Source organism: Abramis brama, assembly GCF_963993115.1.
Source record: "Abramis brama genome assembly, chromosome: 22".
Lineage (NCBI taxonomy): Eukaryota > Metazoa > Chordata > Actinopteri > Cypriniformes > Leuciscidae > Abramis > Abramis brama.
The window spans coordinates 21804492-21821227 of NC_139984.1; the positions used below are offsets into that span (position 1 = coordinate 21804492).

A 16736-nucleotide genomic window follows, 5' to 3' on the forward strand; every position below is an offset into this window, starting at 1 on the left:
TTTCTTTCAAGCTTCAAAAAGAATAAGTAACATTATAAATGTAATATAAACTGTGACTGTTATTAAACTGTAATATTTTAGAATGTAATTTATTCCTGTGATGGCAAAGCTGAATTTTCAGCATCATTACTCCAGTCTTCAGTGTCACATGATTCTTCAGAAATCACTCTAATATGTTGATTTGGTGAATAAAAGTGTTCATTAAAACCCCAAATGGTAGTGTAGGGGTTTCCCTTTAATATCAAACAAAGTGTCAGGAAATTCATAACAGCATTTCTCCCCTCTGCTTAAGTAGAAATGGAGAAACAGGATGGGTTTGTGACTGAAAGCTGGTTCATCGGACTCATCAGCGCCCTTGTGCTATTACTGCTGGTACTGCTTATTCTGTGTTTCATAAAACGAAGCAAAGGTGGAAAATACTCAGGTAAATACACTTGCAACAGCGCACACATCATTCTGTTTAACCATCTAATTTATGATTAGTCACCTGACACTAAAAAAATTGAATTTTGTTCTTCTTCCAGTTAAAGAGAAAGAAGAGCGCCAGATAGATTCTGAAGCTCGGCCAATGAATAATGAGGCTTTTGGAGAGTACAGGTTTGGTGAAGTTTGTTAGACAGATTATTGCAGAAACTTCCTTTCTCTTTCTTGCTACTTATGTTCTTTCTTTCTCTCCCTAATGCTCTTCCCAATGATTTACAGATCTCTTGAGAGGTATGCTTTGCAGTGGCATTGTGTTCTTTTGCATGCTAAACTTTCGCAATACTTTCCCTTGCATGCACAAAGCGGCATTTTTGATGTAACTTTTTGACGTCACACTTGGTGTATATTTGTAGCTTTAATTGTACCCACCCCCCTCACACTTTTTGCACAGTGATAACGAGGAGAAGCGGACGGCCAGTCAGCAGTCTCTGTGCGAGGACAGTAAGCTAGTTACCGACGATGCTCTAGACGACTTGGCCAACAGCGTGCAGACCGAGGTCCTCATGGACGATTCGCTGGCCAGTCAGAGCAGCGGAGTCCGAGATGTTCCTGACCCTGAGACTCAGGAAAGTTCCCCTCTAAATCCTGCCACAGCCATCTCCCACCATGGCCTGCCCAACTCTGCCGCCCTCCTTGACTAGCCGGGCGAGACCGAGACCAAACGTGGATTCACACATGTGCCCACCTGTTGCAACCGCTCATGATTTACCAACTAATCGAAAACCCACAATAATAAGACCTACACACACAACAGACGCCAAGAGAACCCTCCAGAGCCACTGCTGGAACTTACTTCAGACGTAATTGGACCAACACAACACTTTTAACACAGCCAGAGGAAAACATTCGACTGACATATAACAAATAGACTGCCATGCTCGTTGTTTACAGATCTTATCTCTCATTTTATGATATAAAATAGGCTATAGCCGTTTACAGTTATACAGACGTGGCAAGAACATCTCCAGAAGAGACTTCTTTGATAATCCGGTGAAAAATAAAGCAGACGCCGAGCTCCTGTGGCAGGCGCCAAATCAAACATGGAGTCGGATTCACCCGGAAGGAGGGTGCGAGAGAGAGAAGAGAGAAGCTGAGGGCCTTAAAATCATGACTAAGTGCGTTGTGAAAGCATATAGACAGCATGAGCTGGTTATTCTGGTTGCAAAGTTTAATCAACTTATTGTGTTTTGTGCGTCTCTACCATTTTGTTTACCATTTTGCCTGAACCATTTTTATAATTAATTTTTTATTATTAATTATTATTTTTTTATACAAGAATCACTTTTGTGTCGTGTTTTAAAGGTGCTGTAAGTGATGTCAGCCATCATGAAACCTCTGAGTCTTGGCCACTGACTTGGACACACCCACTTTTCCAAAACCCTACCCTACAAAGATTAGCCCCTGCTGGTAGATGCAGTAACTACACCATCTGCTACTAACTAAAAACATATTTCTCCATCAAAGTTCGCAATGTATTCTGACAGAAGAATTTGTTTGCAAACTGATCTTATTGTAAATGATCATTTCATTTTTTGTTTTTGTTTTTTATATTTAATAAAAATGTGATGATATAACAACAGCCTTTTAGTCCGCCTAAACCCCGTCCCTTACTTACAATCAACTGCAGATGGATAGAACCAATTTCCTTTTTTTCATTCCATAAATTTTGCTTATGGCACCTTTAAGTCATCTGTACATTGATTTGTTGTAATATAACCGTGATTCAATAGAAGATACATATCGGCATCCCCTCAGTTACGATTATAGAGTTCCGTAGTGTAAATACATGAGATGCAATGACTCTACGACATAAGATCGTTTATAGCAAGCTGTACAAATAAGCATCTATCAATTTAGCCAAATACAGTATTATAATCTCTTTCATCTCCATCGGTTCCTGTGCCTGCCTATGACAACATACTCACCACCATCATCTCTCATCTTTATTTCTTCCTCTGTGTGTGTCTGTTTTTAATTCTTGTTTTCTGCATTGTATTAAACTGTATTGATCGATTCTCTCTTGCAGTCCTGTTGGTGTAAAGCCATAAGAATACACACGTAAGGTGCGTAGTTGTGAGGTCGTATTGAGTTAGATAGGGTTGTGAGAGAGTACGTCACACACACAGTTTAGTTTGGTTACGTAAAATGCAATCATGTATTGGCTTGTGTCTTATTACACAGAATGTATGCTTTGTTTGGGTGGGAATTGTTCCATACCAGTATACCAAATAGCATTTGTTCCCTTTTTTGCTTTTTGGTTCATTTGAATTTGATGTTTAATAAACAAATATAGCAGAATATAGCACTGAGAGAATCTATGGTACATCTGGTATTTCTCAAGAGAGGGGCACAGGGAAAAGAAAAATCTCTTACTTTCCAGATGAATGTAAATATAGCCCACAAGATTGTTTGTTATGACTTTGAAAACTATGTCTTGTTGATTATGTTTTAGGTTTTGAAATTTGTTTTGTAACTTTTTGTAACTTTAAAGTAACTTGTTAGTTGTGATTTGAGTGTGGTAGATAAGTAGTGCATAGTTTTAAAAAAAAACTAAGAAAAAGTCCTTTGATAAATAACTGTTGCAGGTTCTTAAAAAAAAAAAAAGCTGATTGGATAAAAGAGACGAAAAATAGCAAATTGAAGCTACCGGCAAAACACGATTGCGCTTATAGTTTCCAGAGTGCTGAAGAATGGCAGTATTGTGCGTATCTGATTAGAATCTATTGCTGCAGAGGCGGTGCGAGAGGAAGGACGCAGTCATCTTATTTTGCACACTGCGCGCGCACACATACACACACACACACACATACTTCCAGGGAGCGATAGAAGCGTGCTGACTCAGATCTTTGAGACCACTGTCTTGTGGCGGGCTTTTGCAGTGATTCCCAGCCCTCTGGGATAGCTGTGGGGGCCAGACTGCACGATCTGTGTTAGCCTCCCTCACAAAAAGCTGTACAGACACACTCAGGACAAAAGTCTCTAAGAGATCTATTTTCTTACAGGAGGGGGAAGTGATGCAAATTATATTCAACTCAATATTCAACTGAACTGCTGCTAGACGACTTGTTTATTCTGTCAGTGTCTTGACTGTGCATTGAGCTCGGAGGTGAATCGACTCTCAGATATCCACTATACTGCCCTCTGCTACTGCAAATAAAACTGGTGGGAGGGCACCATTTAAAGCTTGACTAGCGAACGAACGTTGCCGTTTCTGTTGTTACTTGTCAAATGTACGCATTCAAGCTCATAATGCATCTTAAACTGTAGGCTTAATGCATAAATAAGCTTGACATAATAGTCTCTTATTCCTCTTGTATGTTCTGTTTGTTACTGCATATGATGTGAAAATAAATGAAGGACCAGATGAATGAGGCTGTGGGACTGTATTGGTCACGTTCTGATTGAAGGGGTCAGTAAGGGTGGGCTACGTTAACTAGATATGGACTGGCTTTTGCTATTGTATCTGCATCACCAATCAGCCAGTGCAAGTAAATACTTCTTAAATAAAATCAATGGAATCATCTACAGTTGTTTGTTTATGTGAAAATACATTACTATATCAAATTTGATGAAGGCAACTGTTATCTATGACATCTATAAAAATCCAATTTATGAATGTCAAACATGCGCAGTGCTTTGAAACCCACTAGAACTTTATTTCTTGTGCAGGAGAAGGATGGAATGGGACGCTGCTCTATCGAGAGCTTGTGTTGAACTGGGTGAAGTACTGAACTTTGGGACGGTTTGTATACAGCTGCCTGTCCAGGTAGTGTTGACTGGAAAAACAAGAACAAAAAAAAAAGTTTCTAAACATCCAAGAATGACTTTATCTAATAGCTACTAGCATTTTTATAAAAAAATATTAAATTAGAATTTTCTTAGAATATACATCCACACAAAAAAAGTATTTATTATTAGGAACTCACTTTCGTTAGTGGAGTTAGTGTCAAAATAAACATGAAATTTTACTTTTGTAATGTGACGTACACTGCCGTTCAAAAGTCTGGAGTCATTTTGGGTTTTTTTTGTTTTTTGAAAAGTCTTATGCTCACCAAAGCTGCATTTATTTGATCAAAAATACTGTAAAAATAAGCAATACAGTGAAATATTATTACAATTTAAAATAAATGTTTCCTATTTAATACTATTCATTGTATTTAAATGATTATATTTATGTTTTTTGAAAGAAGTCTTATGCTCAACAAAGCTGCATAAATCATTCTAATTAAGCTATATTATAAATACAAATAATGCTAATTTGATGCTCAAGAAACATTTCTTATTATTATTAATGTTGAAAACAGTTGTGCTGCTTAATCTTTTTGTGGAAACCATGATAGAGTTTTTCAGGATTATTTGATGAATAGAAAGTTCAAAAGAACGGCATTCATTTGAAATAATAATATTTTGTATCCATTGGGTGGAACAAATGCAGGATGGGACTTTTGATAGTCAAAAGTGACCCAATTATTGGCATTACAACATATTGGAATTATTTGACTATTACTATAAATAACTTGTGGTCTAGCTGATATCAGCTAAAAATGAAAGGTTTTTCATTTAGATTAAAGGATACAAAAACACTGGAATAATGTGCACAATTGAATTGTACACCTGGAACATTTTATGTTGACTTTACTACTCTTTTGTTTAATTCTGCTTGTGTCCTGCTGTGTTTTCTTTATGAGTGTGGCACTCACTGCGCTTGCTGCTCTCGTGCCAGCTGTTGGTTGTATTTATCGAGCTGAGCTCTCCTCTCTCTCTGCAGCTCCTTGTCTCTTGTCTCCTCTCTCTCCTGCTGTCTGGCCTGCTCTGTCAGATGGTAATCCCAGGCCAGATCTCTCTGCCTCTCCATCTCTCTCAGTCTCTGGTGAAATTGGAAGGAGAGAAAAGAGGATTACTTTTATGATGACTATAAATGGATGCTCAAACGGCACACGTCAGAGCAGGATCCTAACCTCTTTCTCAAGGCACTGTTCGTCTCTCTTTCTGTGGATATCTCTGATCTGCTGTGGGGTCATGCCCTTCCAGCGGTCGGTCAGGACTCGTGGACCCTCTGCAGATGATTCTGTTACTCTCTTCGCAGCCTCTGGTCGCTCTGTCAGGAGGTCAGAGGTCACTGTGTACCGTAGCTCTGCCAGATCCTCTCCCTCTCTCCTCAGTCTCTCTTGTCGCTCCCTCTCCATTCTCTCCTCGGCCTGCAAGGGGAGGTCAGATGTTACCTTGATCTTTCACCTCAAAGATCTATGGTGCCTTTGTGGGTTTTCGAAATGAAAATTCTGTCATGATTTACTCACACACGTCATTTCAAACCTGTGTTTGCATATATTGAACTCAATTACATCTAAAGGCACTGATTCTGTGTCATTTAACCTTTTTTTTTTTCTTTTTGGAGCTTTACACTCACTGTATGCATTTGTAGTATTTTGTAAAATAGCAGTATGAACATTCTTTAATACTGTACATCTCCTGTTCCACAGAAGAAAGTAAGTCTCGTGCTGTGTCCGAAATCTCATACTTTCTGAGTAGGTACTACATTTGAATTTGAATTTACTTTGCTAGTGTTAAAAAAGTACAGTCTAACATGAATGTGGGTAAAATGACTGAAATTCACTGCCATTCATAAATCCTCTCCCATGGCCTCATGGGATAGTAAAGTGTCCATCGATTGCACACTTCAGAATCTCGGTGGAAGTAGTAGAACTGGGACTTTTATTTTATAATATTTTTAGAATACCATGTATTCAGACATACTATGTTGGCGTACTTTTTTTTGTCTATAATATAATAGTGAAGTATTTGATTTTGGATGCAACGATGGTTTCAAACGTCACAAGGGTGAGAAATTCAGTCTTAATTTTTCTTTTTTGAGTAAACTAAATGAATTTATACTGATAACTGCCACGTGTTTTTTTTGTCTTTTTTCCCTATCACATATTTTGGTAATCTATCTATAAATTACAGAAACGTCTGTCTGTCTGTCTGTCTGTCTGTCTGTCTGTGTGTGTGTGTGTGTGTCAGTTAACCACATATCTCTGGAACCGTTAGTCCGATGGATTTCAAATTCGACAGGTGTCTTGCCACGGGCACGAGTAAGTGCAGTGCCAAGTTTGACGTTGTTTGGATGAGAAATGCTAAAGATATCATTAAATATATCATTTTTAAAAGGTTGTGGTTTAAAAATAAACATTCTGACATTAGAGGGTTGTATCCATAGATATCATATATAAACGCTAGATGTCTTATGGCGCAGTCACTTCCGGCATCACCGTTCGGCCATCTTGTCACAGTGAAGCTGTGCATTAAGGTGAATGATCAGCATGCACACAAATCCTCTTATCTCGCTGAAATCTTGACGGATTTACAAACGGTTTGGTTTCTTACAAACGTTATTAACGTGGCTATAATTCCGAATGCTTGAACATGTATGTTATAATTATTCATATGTATGCACTGTATGTATGCAGTGTCATAACTACATCTCTGACGTTTATAACAAACCAAACCGTTTGAAAATCGGTAGCAAATTGAGCAAAGTATGGTTATTTAAAAGTACATGCACCATTAAACGAGTGAGCGAGCACACTGTGGCAAGATGGCCGCCACGTGCGGACGTCGACCTCCATTGGCCAGCAGCGAGCACGAGACATCTAGCCTTTATATATGATATCTATGGTTGTATCGGTCAAAGAAGCCCCAAGAAGGTTGTGGTTTAAAAATAAACATTCTGACATAAACACTCAGTCAGCTACACTGTTAACTTCTGAATATTATAGTTTGGTTCCAGAACGTGATAAATCCATTTTGATTAATTTGAGTAAAAATGTGTTTTTTTTTACCAAGAAAGTGGCAAGATGAAAACCACTATTTTCTGTTTCAAACTTTCACATAGCATCTTTAGGTTATAATATCATAAAAAATTCAAATCCAGATTTGGATTTTCAAAGATCTATTATAAAAACGGATTATTTTCCCCCAAAAATGCAATAAATTCATGACGCTTTTTTTTCAAAATGCTATCATATTGAAACTGTTGAAATCAGCCATCGCTAAGAAATATCTCCTGAACTTTTTTGACGGCGATCAGCTCACAAAAACTGATTTTGCACGGGCACTTTGCACTGCTCCCTGAATCGACACGCTTATTTGTGGATGTTAACTGAATCTGTAAGTCAGCTATGCTGTTTACTTCTGAATATTATATTTCATTCTGGTGCACTTAACGTTATCGCTACTGTGTAATAGTAGCCTATGCTATTCACCAACTAAACATATCCTATTCAATGCGTTCACAGTCTCTTTCACGGGCATCATTTGTAGTAGCCTATTCACAAACTGTTTGCTCAAGCATAGCGTTTTCTCGGAGTTCACTGTGTGCTTTCTACCATGCACAAATAAAAATGTCACTGAACTTTTGCTGTGTAATTGTACCAATGAGCACTCAAACACACCAAACCAACAATTACTAAAAAGACACACAAAAACTGATTGTGCACGGGCATTTTGCACTAGTCGTCATAAATTAGGTATCATTCAAAAGATTAAACACTCTAACTCATCCTGTGCAAACAGTGTTTGAAACTGGACTTTGTGTTACCACAGAAATGGTACTTTAAAACCTTTTAGTGGACTCAATTTTTGTTAACTTGTTTTGACTTATGGCTTTGATTTTCTAGCAATGTTAGAGTCCAAATAATTTAGTAAAATATACATTTTGTATAAAATAAATGTTTAGTTCAATATATTTGCTTTACAGTAAACTTAAACGGTTACCGTTTATTTAAGGTGCTCTTGTTATAGTGAGATTATATCAAATAAGTACTGAGTGATATGAATTAACAACATGTACTTACTATATAATTAAAGGGATAGTTCACCAAATTTTTTTTACTTCTGTCATCATTTACTCACCCTCAAGTTGTTCCAAACCTGTATGAATTTCTTTGTTTCTTTGAACACAAAGGAAGATATTTTGAAGAATGTTTGTAACCAAACACCATTGACTTCCATAGTATTTTTTTCCCCCATACTATGGAAGTCAATAGTGCCAACTTGAGGGTGAGTAAATGATGACTTTTAGGTGAACTATCCCTTTAAGGTTAGGGTTTGGTTTAGTGTTAGTTGCTTGTAATTATGCACAGTGTAGTGTTATTACTATAGTAAGTATATGTAAGATGTGTATGTTACTAGAATGTTTTCATTTAGTAAAAAAAATCAAAAATCTGCTGAGTGTATTCATAATTACAACCATTTAGAGTTTAGATCAATGCTCAAAATGGGGATCACAGGTGAATGTTTTACTAACCTAATAAAAATTAACACAAATGATTGTCTTCTTTAGTTTAGTGGTGAGGTAATACCTGATCTTGATTGTAATGACTGAGTTCAATGCGAGCCACTCTTTTGCACTCTTCCTCCAGGGCATTCAGCTGCACTGCCCTGAGGTCTTTTTCCACCAACTCCCTGTTGGTTAGCAGCTCTGCACACATAAACGCAGATACAAACTCAGTGCAACTCTGCTACTAACCACGGTGAAATATACATACAATACCGCCCTTTCTATTTTAATATTACAGGGCTAAAGGGGATATTATAATATCTGTTTACCTCTGTTTTTCTTTTCCCTTTCTTGTTTCTCTCTCTCCTCCTTTTGAGCTCTCAGGTTTCTCTCGTTCATCTCCATCTCAGCTCTCTTCTTTTCATTCTCATTAATCCCTTCTCCCTGACCGAATGTGCATAAACATATTTATAGAATATGAATAGTGGTGTCCTACAGTGGTGTGCTATATTTCAGATACAACTTTTTTTTTTCTATTATAAAATTACATTTTTAATTGAGAGTATACATTGTATATTAGAATTTTATTTTGTCACACCATAGGGTGCATAACAATGAAAGCCTAAAATACATGCAGAAGTTTACAAACAAATATTTCCCTTACACATTCAAAATCAAATATAAATTATAACCTAAAATGCTGATGGAAAAGTTCCAGGTCATGTCATTTGTTGATGGAACAGTATCCTATAAAGTCGTTGCTCACCGAAAACACTTGCATACTGGCGGGTCCCAGTGCTGAGCCTGAGACAGAAATACCGGCATCTGGCGCCTCCTGTCGGTCATAATTGATATCTGCATCTCGACTGTCCTCAGCACGTTGATGGATAGCTCGAAACTGTATCATGTCCTGCGCCAGCTCTCTTCGCAACTCATCCTCCACTTTTTTCTGTTGCAGTGCCGTTTCATCCAGGGATAAGCGCAGCAGATCTAAATAACAAAGAACAGATCATTTCTGCATATCACAGACAATTATCTGACTCTGGTTGATCCATTGTGGGGAAAATGGAAGCAGGAGAAGCACTCTAGGCGAAAGTTTATATATGTTTAGTTTATTATATATATATATATATATATATATATATATATATATATAATAAAGTTTATTATATATATAAATGGCTTAATACTTAAACTTTAAAGCCTGTTTTGGAACAGTACAGAAGTAGTGAGAGACAAACAACCTGCACAAGTTGTGTCTCACCATGAGCCATGTCTCGCTGCTTCTCCATCTCCAGTCGTTCCCGTTTGTCGTCCTGCTGTTTGTGGAGCGCGCGCAAGTCCACGCCGATCACGCGGCTTCTGCTGTTGAATATTCGGCTCTTGCGCTCAGCCTCTGCGGCCCGACGCCGCTCCACCGCCCGCTGCTCTGACTCATCCACAGGTAAATCAACCTTGTACATGTTCTGTTGTGTACAAGCACAATTTTAGATTCAAAATCAAACTTCATTGTTTTTATCATATTTTATTTCATCATAAATAGATAGAGATGAAACCATAAAACTTTACGTGTTAATATCTGTTGGGTTCGAAGAATGGCAGTGTGTGTCGGCTCTCCTGTTGTTTTTGAAGCGCAGTTTGGCGTTGTTATGGTAACTGCTGCACGGTCTGTGACGCGCCTTCAGTAATGGGATATGTTTGACAGACAGACATATATAATTCATGTTAATTTATGTTACCAATTCAGGGTTATATTACTTAACTAAACTAAAACCATTAAAAGTTATTTAACTGAAATAAATGTACTTGCCAAGGCAGCATTTCTCATTTCCATTATGAAAATATGAATTGAATGTAGCTTTATGTACTAAACTAACTAAACTAAAACTGAAATGAAAATTAAGTAGCCTAATGCCTATTTAAATAATAATAATAGAATACAAAACAAAATTACTAAAACTTTAAAATCCGATAAAAAAAGCAAATTAAAAAAACATATTTAAAATATTAATAAAAATAATAGTATCTCAGTGATACTAAAATAACACTGATTCAAACATTTAAATATATATATAGAAATATATATATTTAAATTTAAAGACTATTTAAAGACAGCTGCTTTTACTGAAATATATATATATATATATATATATATATATATATATATATATATATATATATATATATATATATATATATATATATACGTGTATATATATATATATAGAGAGAGAGAGAGAGAGAGAGAGAGAGAGTAACCAGACAAATATTTGGTGCTGGAGCGAGTTTCAGTAAAAGCAACTGTCTTTAAATAGTTTTATCTCAGCTATGAGTAGCTAGTCATTGGTAAAGTTTATATTGTAACATTATTTAATATTCAGGACAAATCATTTAACAGAGGATGGATTTATACCGGCTGGAATTATATCTTAATGGTCTTTTCAGCAAAACATGCGGAGATGCAAAATATATATAAAAAATAAATAAAATTAAATTAAAAACCATTTTTCTTTGTTTAGATTGCAGATTTTGCTGTTATCCAGCTGTAAGGCTTTTATTTTGCCTGCATTCTGCTCTAGACAGGGGGCGTGTACACGTCTGGACCTTCATTTCAGTGCATGTTAAGATGATCTTTTATCAGATTGTTACTGTTTCAGACGTTCAACCTCTGAAAAACGATATGTAACATATCTAGTTGCCAACTCGTTTTAAATCCGCTTGGCTCCAGTCAAACAACGTCCGGAGAAGAAGCGCATCGCCACTGAGACTCTACAGAGCATCATTCTGACACGCCTCTCCTGAGAGAAATCTGTCAGCATGGGATATTTAAAGCTGATCGAGATTGAAAATTTCAAATCTTACAAAGGACGCCAAATAATCGGACCGTTTCACAAATTTACAGCAATAATTGGACCAAATGGATCTGGTAAGCGTTCTCTCTGGCGCTGATGCAGTTAAGGCACACTGCAGTTAACACTGCATTAACGTAGTCGCTATGGTATATTATTAACATTTAAATGCATTACATTTGGGTGTTTTTGGGTGCCAAATTTATGTCCCAGAGTTTGATTTTTATATACAAAATTTGTATAAGAATTTGTATTTAAAAAGTCTGTTTTTTCCTTTTTGTAGGTCATATTAAAACTGTCTTAGAAACTTTTTTTCATAATTTATAATTTCAGCAATCATCATTTATTTTGCTACTAACTTTCATATATCAAGCTGTTTGTAATATTCATTCATATTACATGCTTAAAATCATTAAAAAAAAATATTGTAAAAAAAAAAAAAAATGTGTAACCTATTTGTTTACTAAAGAGATTAAAGTCTCAGTGAAGACATTTAATGTGTAGGTATCAAAAACAAAGACTTCATTATTTATTTTTGCTACTATATTCTATTCTATTTTTATACTATATATTCATATTTTAAGTTATTCATAATATTAATTTATGTGTTTATTTTTTTTTATTTTTAAAGTCTCAGTTAACATTATTGTCTATCAATTTATTCCAAAATTGTGTGTATTTGTTCACCAAGAAAACAAATGTCCTAGTCTAGAGAGAAACCATGTCTTCATCATTCATTTTTGCTGCTAATATTCAAATATTAAGCAATTAATAATATACATTCATATTATGTTTGGAATTAATATTATTATTATGACAATTAAAAAAAAAAAATCCTGTTGTCCCTCAATTTTTTCAAAACGTTATGTACTTGTTTACCAACGAGACTAAAGTCTCAGTGAAAGTATAAGATGTGTGATGTGTGGGTAAAATAAAATAAATAACGGGAAAAATTCAAGGTAAATATATGAGCAGAATATTGTGAATCATTTCCAATCAAATTTAAGTTTGGTCAAATTATTAAGAACAAAACATTTATTATTATTTCTTTTTTTAATTATGTGCCAGCAACATGTGAGAAGTGCCGGTTTAGTGCCGAATTTTGTGACCTTAGTAGGAGCTGTATTGAGATAATCCGACCTACTCCTAATCCCAATCCTAATCCTAACCCTACCGTCACTGCAGCGCTTACTAGGGTTACAGAATTCGGCACTACACCGGTGCGCAAGAAAAAGTGAGGGTACGCCACAGATTAAAATATACAGTAGAAGTGCCAGTACTATATACCGGTGTGTATCAGCCCACTTCGAGCACCGTTTAGGATACATAACTTATTATTACTTATAATTTATACTAAATTAGCTTAAGACAGACACGAGAGTCTTGTTTAAAATGTCAAATAATAAAACATGCCACCAATTCAATACCCCAAATCACTGCTCTCTAGGGAAGTCAAACCTGATGGACGCCATCAGTTTTGTATTAGCAGAGAAGACCAGTAACCTGCGCGTTAAAACACTGAAGGATCTCATCCATGGAGCACCAGTAGGAAAACCAGCAGCCAACCGTGCTTTCGTGAGCATGGTCTACTGCGAGGACAATGGAGATGAATGCACTTTCACACGGGTCATCATTGGTAAATGTTAAAAATAAAGCTACTAAATTACTGAAAGTCCTGAAACTTGTTACAACTTCATGATAGTAAGTGAACCCCAAAAACTACAGTAAAAAATCTTTACGGTATTTATTTTTCTGCATTATTTCCTAGTGAGATTAACTATTTTTATGTGACAGGTTCCTCCTCAGAGTACCGAATCAACAATAAGGTGGTCGGGCTTTCAGACTACAGCGAGGAACTGGAGAAACTGGGTATTCTTATTAAGGCCAGAAATTTTCTTGTATTTCAGGTATACATGCACATTACCTCAGAATTATAGAAAATATAAGATAGCCTGATTAAGATATAATAGATTTTGTCTGTCTTTGTGTTTTTGTTGTGCAGGGTGCAGTGGAGTCAATAGCCATGAAGAATCCTAAAGAGAGGACGGCTTTGTTTGAGGAAATCTCCCGCTCTGGTGAGCTGGCCCAGGAATATGACCGCAGAAAGAAAGAGATGGTGAAAGCAGAAGAAGACACACAGTTCAACTATCACCGTAAGAAGAACATCGCAGCAGAGCGCAAAGAGGCCAAACAGGAGAAAGAGGAGGTAAACTTACTGCACCACAAGTCTGCAGTGACACCATTAATGCACTGTTGTTTAAACCTCTGCTCTCTGTTCAGGCTGAGAGGTACCAGAGACTGAAGGATGAGGTGGTCAGGGCTCATGTTCAGCTACAGCTCTTTAAACTCTACCATAACGAGGAGGAGATCGAGAAGCTGAACCGAGAGTTGTCCCAGCGCAACCGGGAGATTGAGAAGGACAGGAAGAAGATGGATCATGTGGAGGAAGAGCTCAAGGAAAAGAAGAAAGAGTTGGGAAGAATGATGAGAGATCAGCAGAATGTGGAGAAGGAGATAAAGTGAGTGATAGGTTAACATATATATATATATATATATATATATAATACTTTAGTATTTTCACCTATAAAAAAGGTTTTTAAGCCAGTTATTTATATCTTTTGCTGAAGTGTGTCAGTAGGAAATATCCGTTTACATTTACAAATGCACTAATCTGACAACAGCCAGTATGATCCACACGGAGATCTGATCTTACCATATAGTATTATATATATAGTATATATCTACAGTTGTGGCCAAAAGTGATGTTTTTGTGTTTAATGACCCTACAAGTTCGATTAAACAATCAAATTATGAAGAGTATGTTATTTTGTGAAGAACAAAACACCATCTGACAAAATTATTACAAAAGAAAGGTAAACTACAGCTACAGTATTATTTTACTATGCAAAAAAAGCTGATTTGCATGTTTTCTTTGTATAACAACATGGCATATATATATATATATATATATATATATATATATATATATATATATATATATATACATACATACATACATACATACATACATATATACATTAATAGGAACAGGTATATAACATATAACAGTTTTTTATATATATATGAAGACTTCAGATGCAAAAGCTTCTAAGTGCCATCTGAAATTTTCTTCTAGAATGATAATTGTTATGAAGCTTGTATGTTTATGTTCAGTAATTTCACTTTAATGGCAATGAAAATTACCTATTAATTGTCATTAAAGTGAAATTACTTTAACTTAAATATACAAGCTTGATAAAAATGCTCGTTTTAGAAGAAAATGTCAGATGGCACTTAGAGGCTTTTGCATCTGAAGTCTTCATATATATATATATATATATATATATATATATATATATATATATACACAAAATGTACGCATCCAGAATAAAAGTCTGTGTTTACATAATATACTGTATGTGTGTGTACTGTGTATAATTATTTTGTATATATAAATGCATACATGTGCATGTATATATTTAAGAAAAATGTATATACATATATATATATAACAGGAAATAACTGTAATTTATATTTCTAGTTACATTTTTTATATTTAAAATTTTTAAAAAATTATTTCAGGTTTTGTAAATTTAGTACATAGTTGAAATATTTGTATTTTTATTTATTTTTTAATGGTTTTAGTTAACTAGAATAACCCTGCATTAGACCCCACTAAAAAATGTGAGTATTATAGTTATGATAGACTAACTACTGTATAACTCTTGGTCATAGTTTGCTAAAGAAGTACTTCTCTAACCTCCTCTAGAGAGAAAGATTCTGAGCTGAATCAGAAACGGCCACAGTATATCAAAGCCAAGGAGAACACCGCCCATAAAATTAAGAAGCTTGAGGTGGCTCGAAAGTCTTTGCAGAACGCCCAGAAGATGTACAAGAAGCGTAAGGCAGACATAGAGGAACTGGACCGTGAGCAGGGTGCTGTGGAGATGGCAAGGCAGGAGTTTGATGAACGGATGGAAGAGGAAGCACAGAGTCAAGGCCAAGATCTGACACTGGAGGAGAACCAGGTTAGCCGAACTCAGGAAATCTGAAAAATCTAACTGTGTATAAATTTCAGTTTCATTTGACACTTTTACTGTTATCTCAGGTGAAGCAGTATCACAGGCTGAAGGAGGAGGCCAGTAAGCGGGCAGCTACCTTGGCACAGGAGCTAGAGAAGTTTAACAGGGACCAAAAGGCCGACCAGGACAGACTGGATCTAGAGGAGAGGAAGAAAATTGAGACAGAGGTACATTGGGAAATGATTATAAACTATTTTCTTTTGTGCCTTTGTGAGACACAGATTTCTTAAATCTCTTTCTTTGGATTAAAGGCCAAAATAAAGCAGAAGATTCGAGAGATCGAGGAAAACCAGAAGCGCATTGAAAAGCTGGAGGACTATATTGCAACTAGCAGGTGTTTCAGAGATCATTAAAAAATGAATAGCGCCAACTCTAAAATCAGAATTTTTTAAAAGTGTGAAATTTGGAATTTTTTGAAATAATATATAATATTAGATATACACCCATTTGTGAAATACTCCATTCTCTCTCTCTCTCTCTCTCTCTCTCTCTCTCTCTCTCTCTATATATATATATATATATATATATATATATATATATATATACAGTGGTGGTCAAAATTGATGGCACCCCTGATAAATATGATAAAAAATGGCTGTAAAAAATAAATCTGCATTGTTTATCCTTTTGATCTTTCATTCAAAAAATTCACAAAAATCTAACCTTTCATTGAAGTAAAAGAATTGAAAGTGGGGGGTAAATCACATTATAAAATAAATGTTTTTCTCCAAAACACGCTGGCCATAATTGTTGGCACCCTGTTATTAAATACTTTTTGCAACCTCCTTTTGCCAAGATAACAGTTCTGAGTCTTCTCCTATAATGCCTGATGAGTTTGGAGAACACCTGACAAGAGATCTGAGACCATTCCTCCATACAGAATCTCTCCAGATCCTTCAGATTCACAAGTTCATGTTGGTGCTTCTTCTCTTCAGTTCACTCCACTCATCAGGTCAGGGAACTGGGACGGTTATGGCAGGAGCTTCATTTTGTGCTCAGTTACCCATTTTTGTGTTGATTTTGATGTTTGTTTTGGACCAGTGT

At 35.9% G+C, this 16736-nt stretch overlaps 3 protein-coding genes across 8 annotated transcripts in view; 2 read left to right on the plus strand and 1 right to left on the minus strand.

The window, feature by feature from the left end:
- l1cama (L1 cell adhesion molecule, paralog a) overlaps window positions 1-2797 on the plus strand; it is a 49199-nt gene extending 46402 nt beyond the window's left edge. For 2 of the 5 annotated variants that reach the window (XM_084099511.1, XM_084099513.1), the window contains 4 exons: window positions 293-424; window positions 525-597; window positions 703-714; window positions 875-2797. In XM_084099511.1, the coding sequence (XP_083955637.1) occupies window positions 293-424; window positions 525-597; window positions 703-714; window positions 875-1124 (467 nt within the window). In that variant the 3' untranslated portion in view covers window positions 1125-2797. The remainder of the gene's footprint in view (window positions 1-292; window positions 425-524; window positions 598-702; window positions 715-874) is intronic. The other 3 variants (XM_084099514.1, XM_084099512.1, XM_084099515.1) reach the window with 3 other exon arrangements.
- Window positions 2798-4123: 1326 nt separating this feature from the next.
- Window positions 4124-16736, minus strand: part of ribc1 (RIB43A domain with coiled-coils 1) — a 23303-nt gene continuing 10690 nt past the window's right edge. The window contains exons 1-8 of one of the 2 annotated variants that reach the window (XM_084099517.1): window positions 10331-10374; window positions 10026-10227; window positions 9528-9751; window positions 9091-9205; window positions 8844-8962; window positions 5442-5681; window positions 5184-5350; window positions 4124-4259 (exon numbers count right to left, since the gene is read on the minus strand). In XM_084099517.1, coding sequence (XP_083955643.1) covers window positions 4178-4259; window positions 5184-5350; window positions 5442-5681; window positions 8844-8962; window positions 9091-9205; window positions 9528-9751; window positions 10026-10224 — 1146 coding nt within the window. In that variant the 5' untranslated portion in view covers window positions 10225-10227; window positions 10331-10374 and the 3' untranslated portion in view covers window positions 4124-4177. Of the gene's footprint in view, window positions 4260-5183; window positions 5351-5441; window positions 5682-8843; window positions 8963-9090; window positions 9206-9527; window positions 9752-10025; window positions 10228-10330; window positions 10375-16736 lie in introns of those variants that run through there. The other variant, XM_084099518.1, reaches the window with a different exon arrangement.
- smc1a (structural maintenance of chromosomes 1A) overlaps window positions 11350-16736 on the plus strand; it is a 15957-nt gene continuing 10570 nt past the window's right edge. Inside the window, exons 1-8 of the mRNA XM_084099516.1 lie at window positions 11350-11687; window positions 13058-13246; window positions 13405-13517; window positions 13613-13816; window positions 13891-14129; window positions 15380-15638; window positions 15719-15859; window positions 15944-16026. Coding sequence (XP_083955642.1) covers window positions 11579-11687; window positions 13058-13246; window positions 13405-13517; window positions 13613-13816; window positions 13891-14129; window positions 15380-15638; window positions 15719-15859; window positions 15944-16026 — 1337 coding nt within the window. The 5' untranslated portion in view covers window positions 11350-11578. The remainder of the gene's footprint in view (window positions 11688-13057; window positions 13247-13404; window positions 13518-13612; window positions 13817-13890; window positions 14130-15379; window positions 15639-15718; window positions 15860-15943; window positions 16027-16736) is intronic.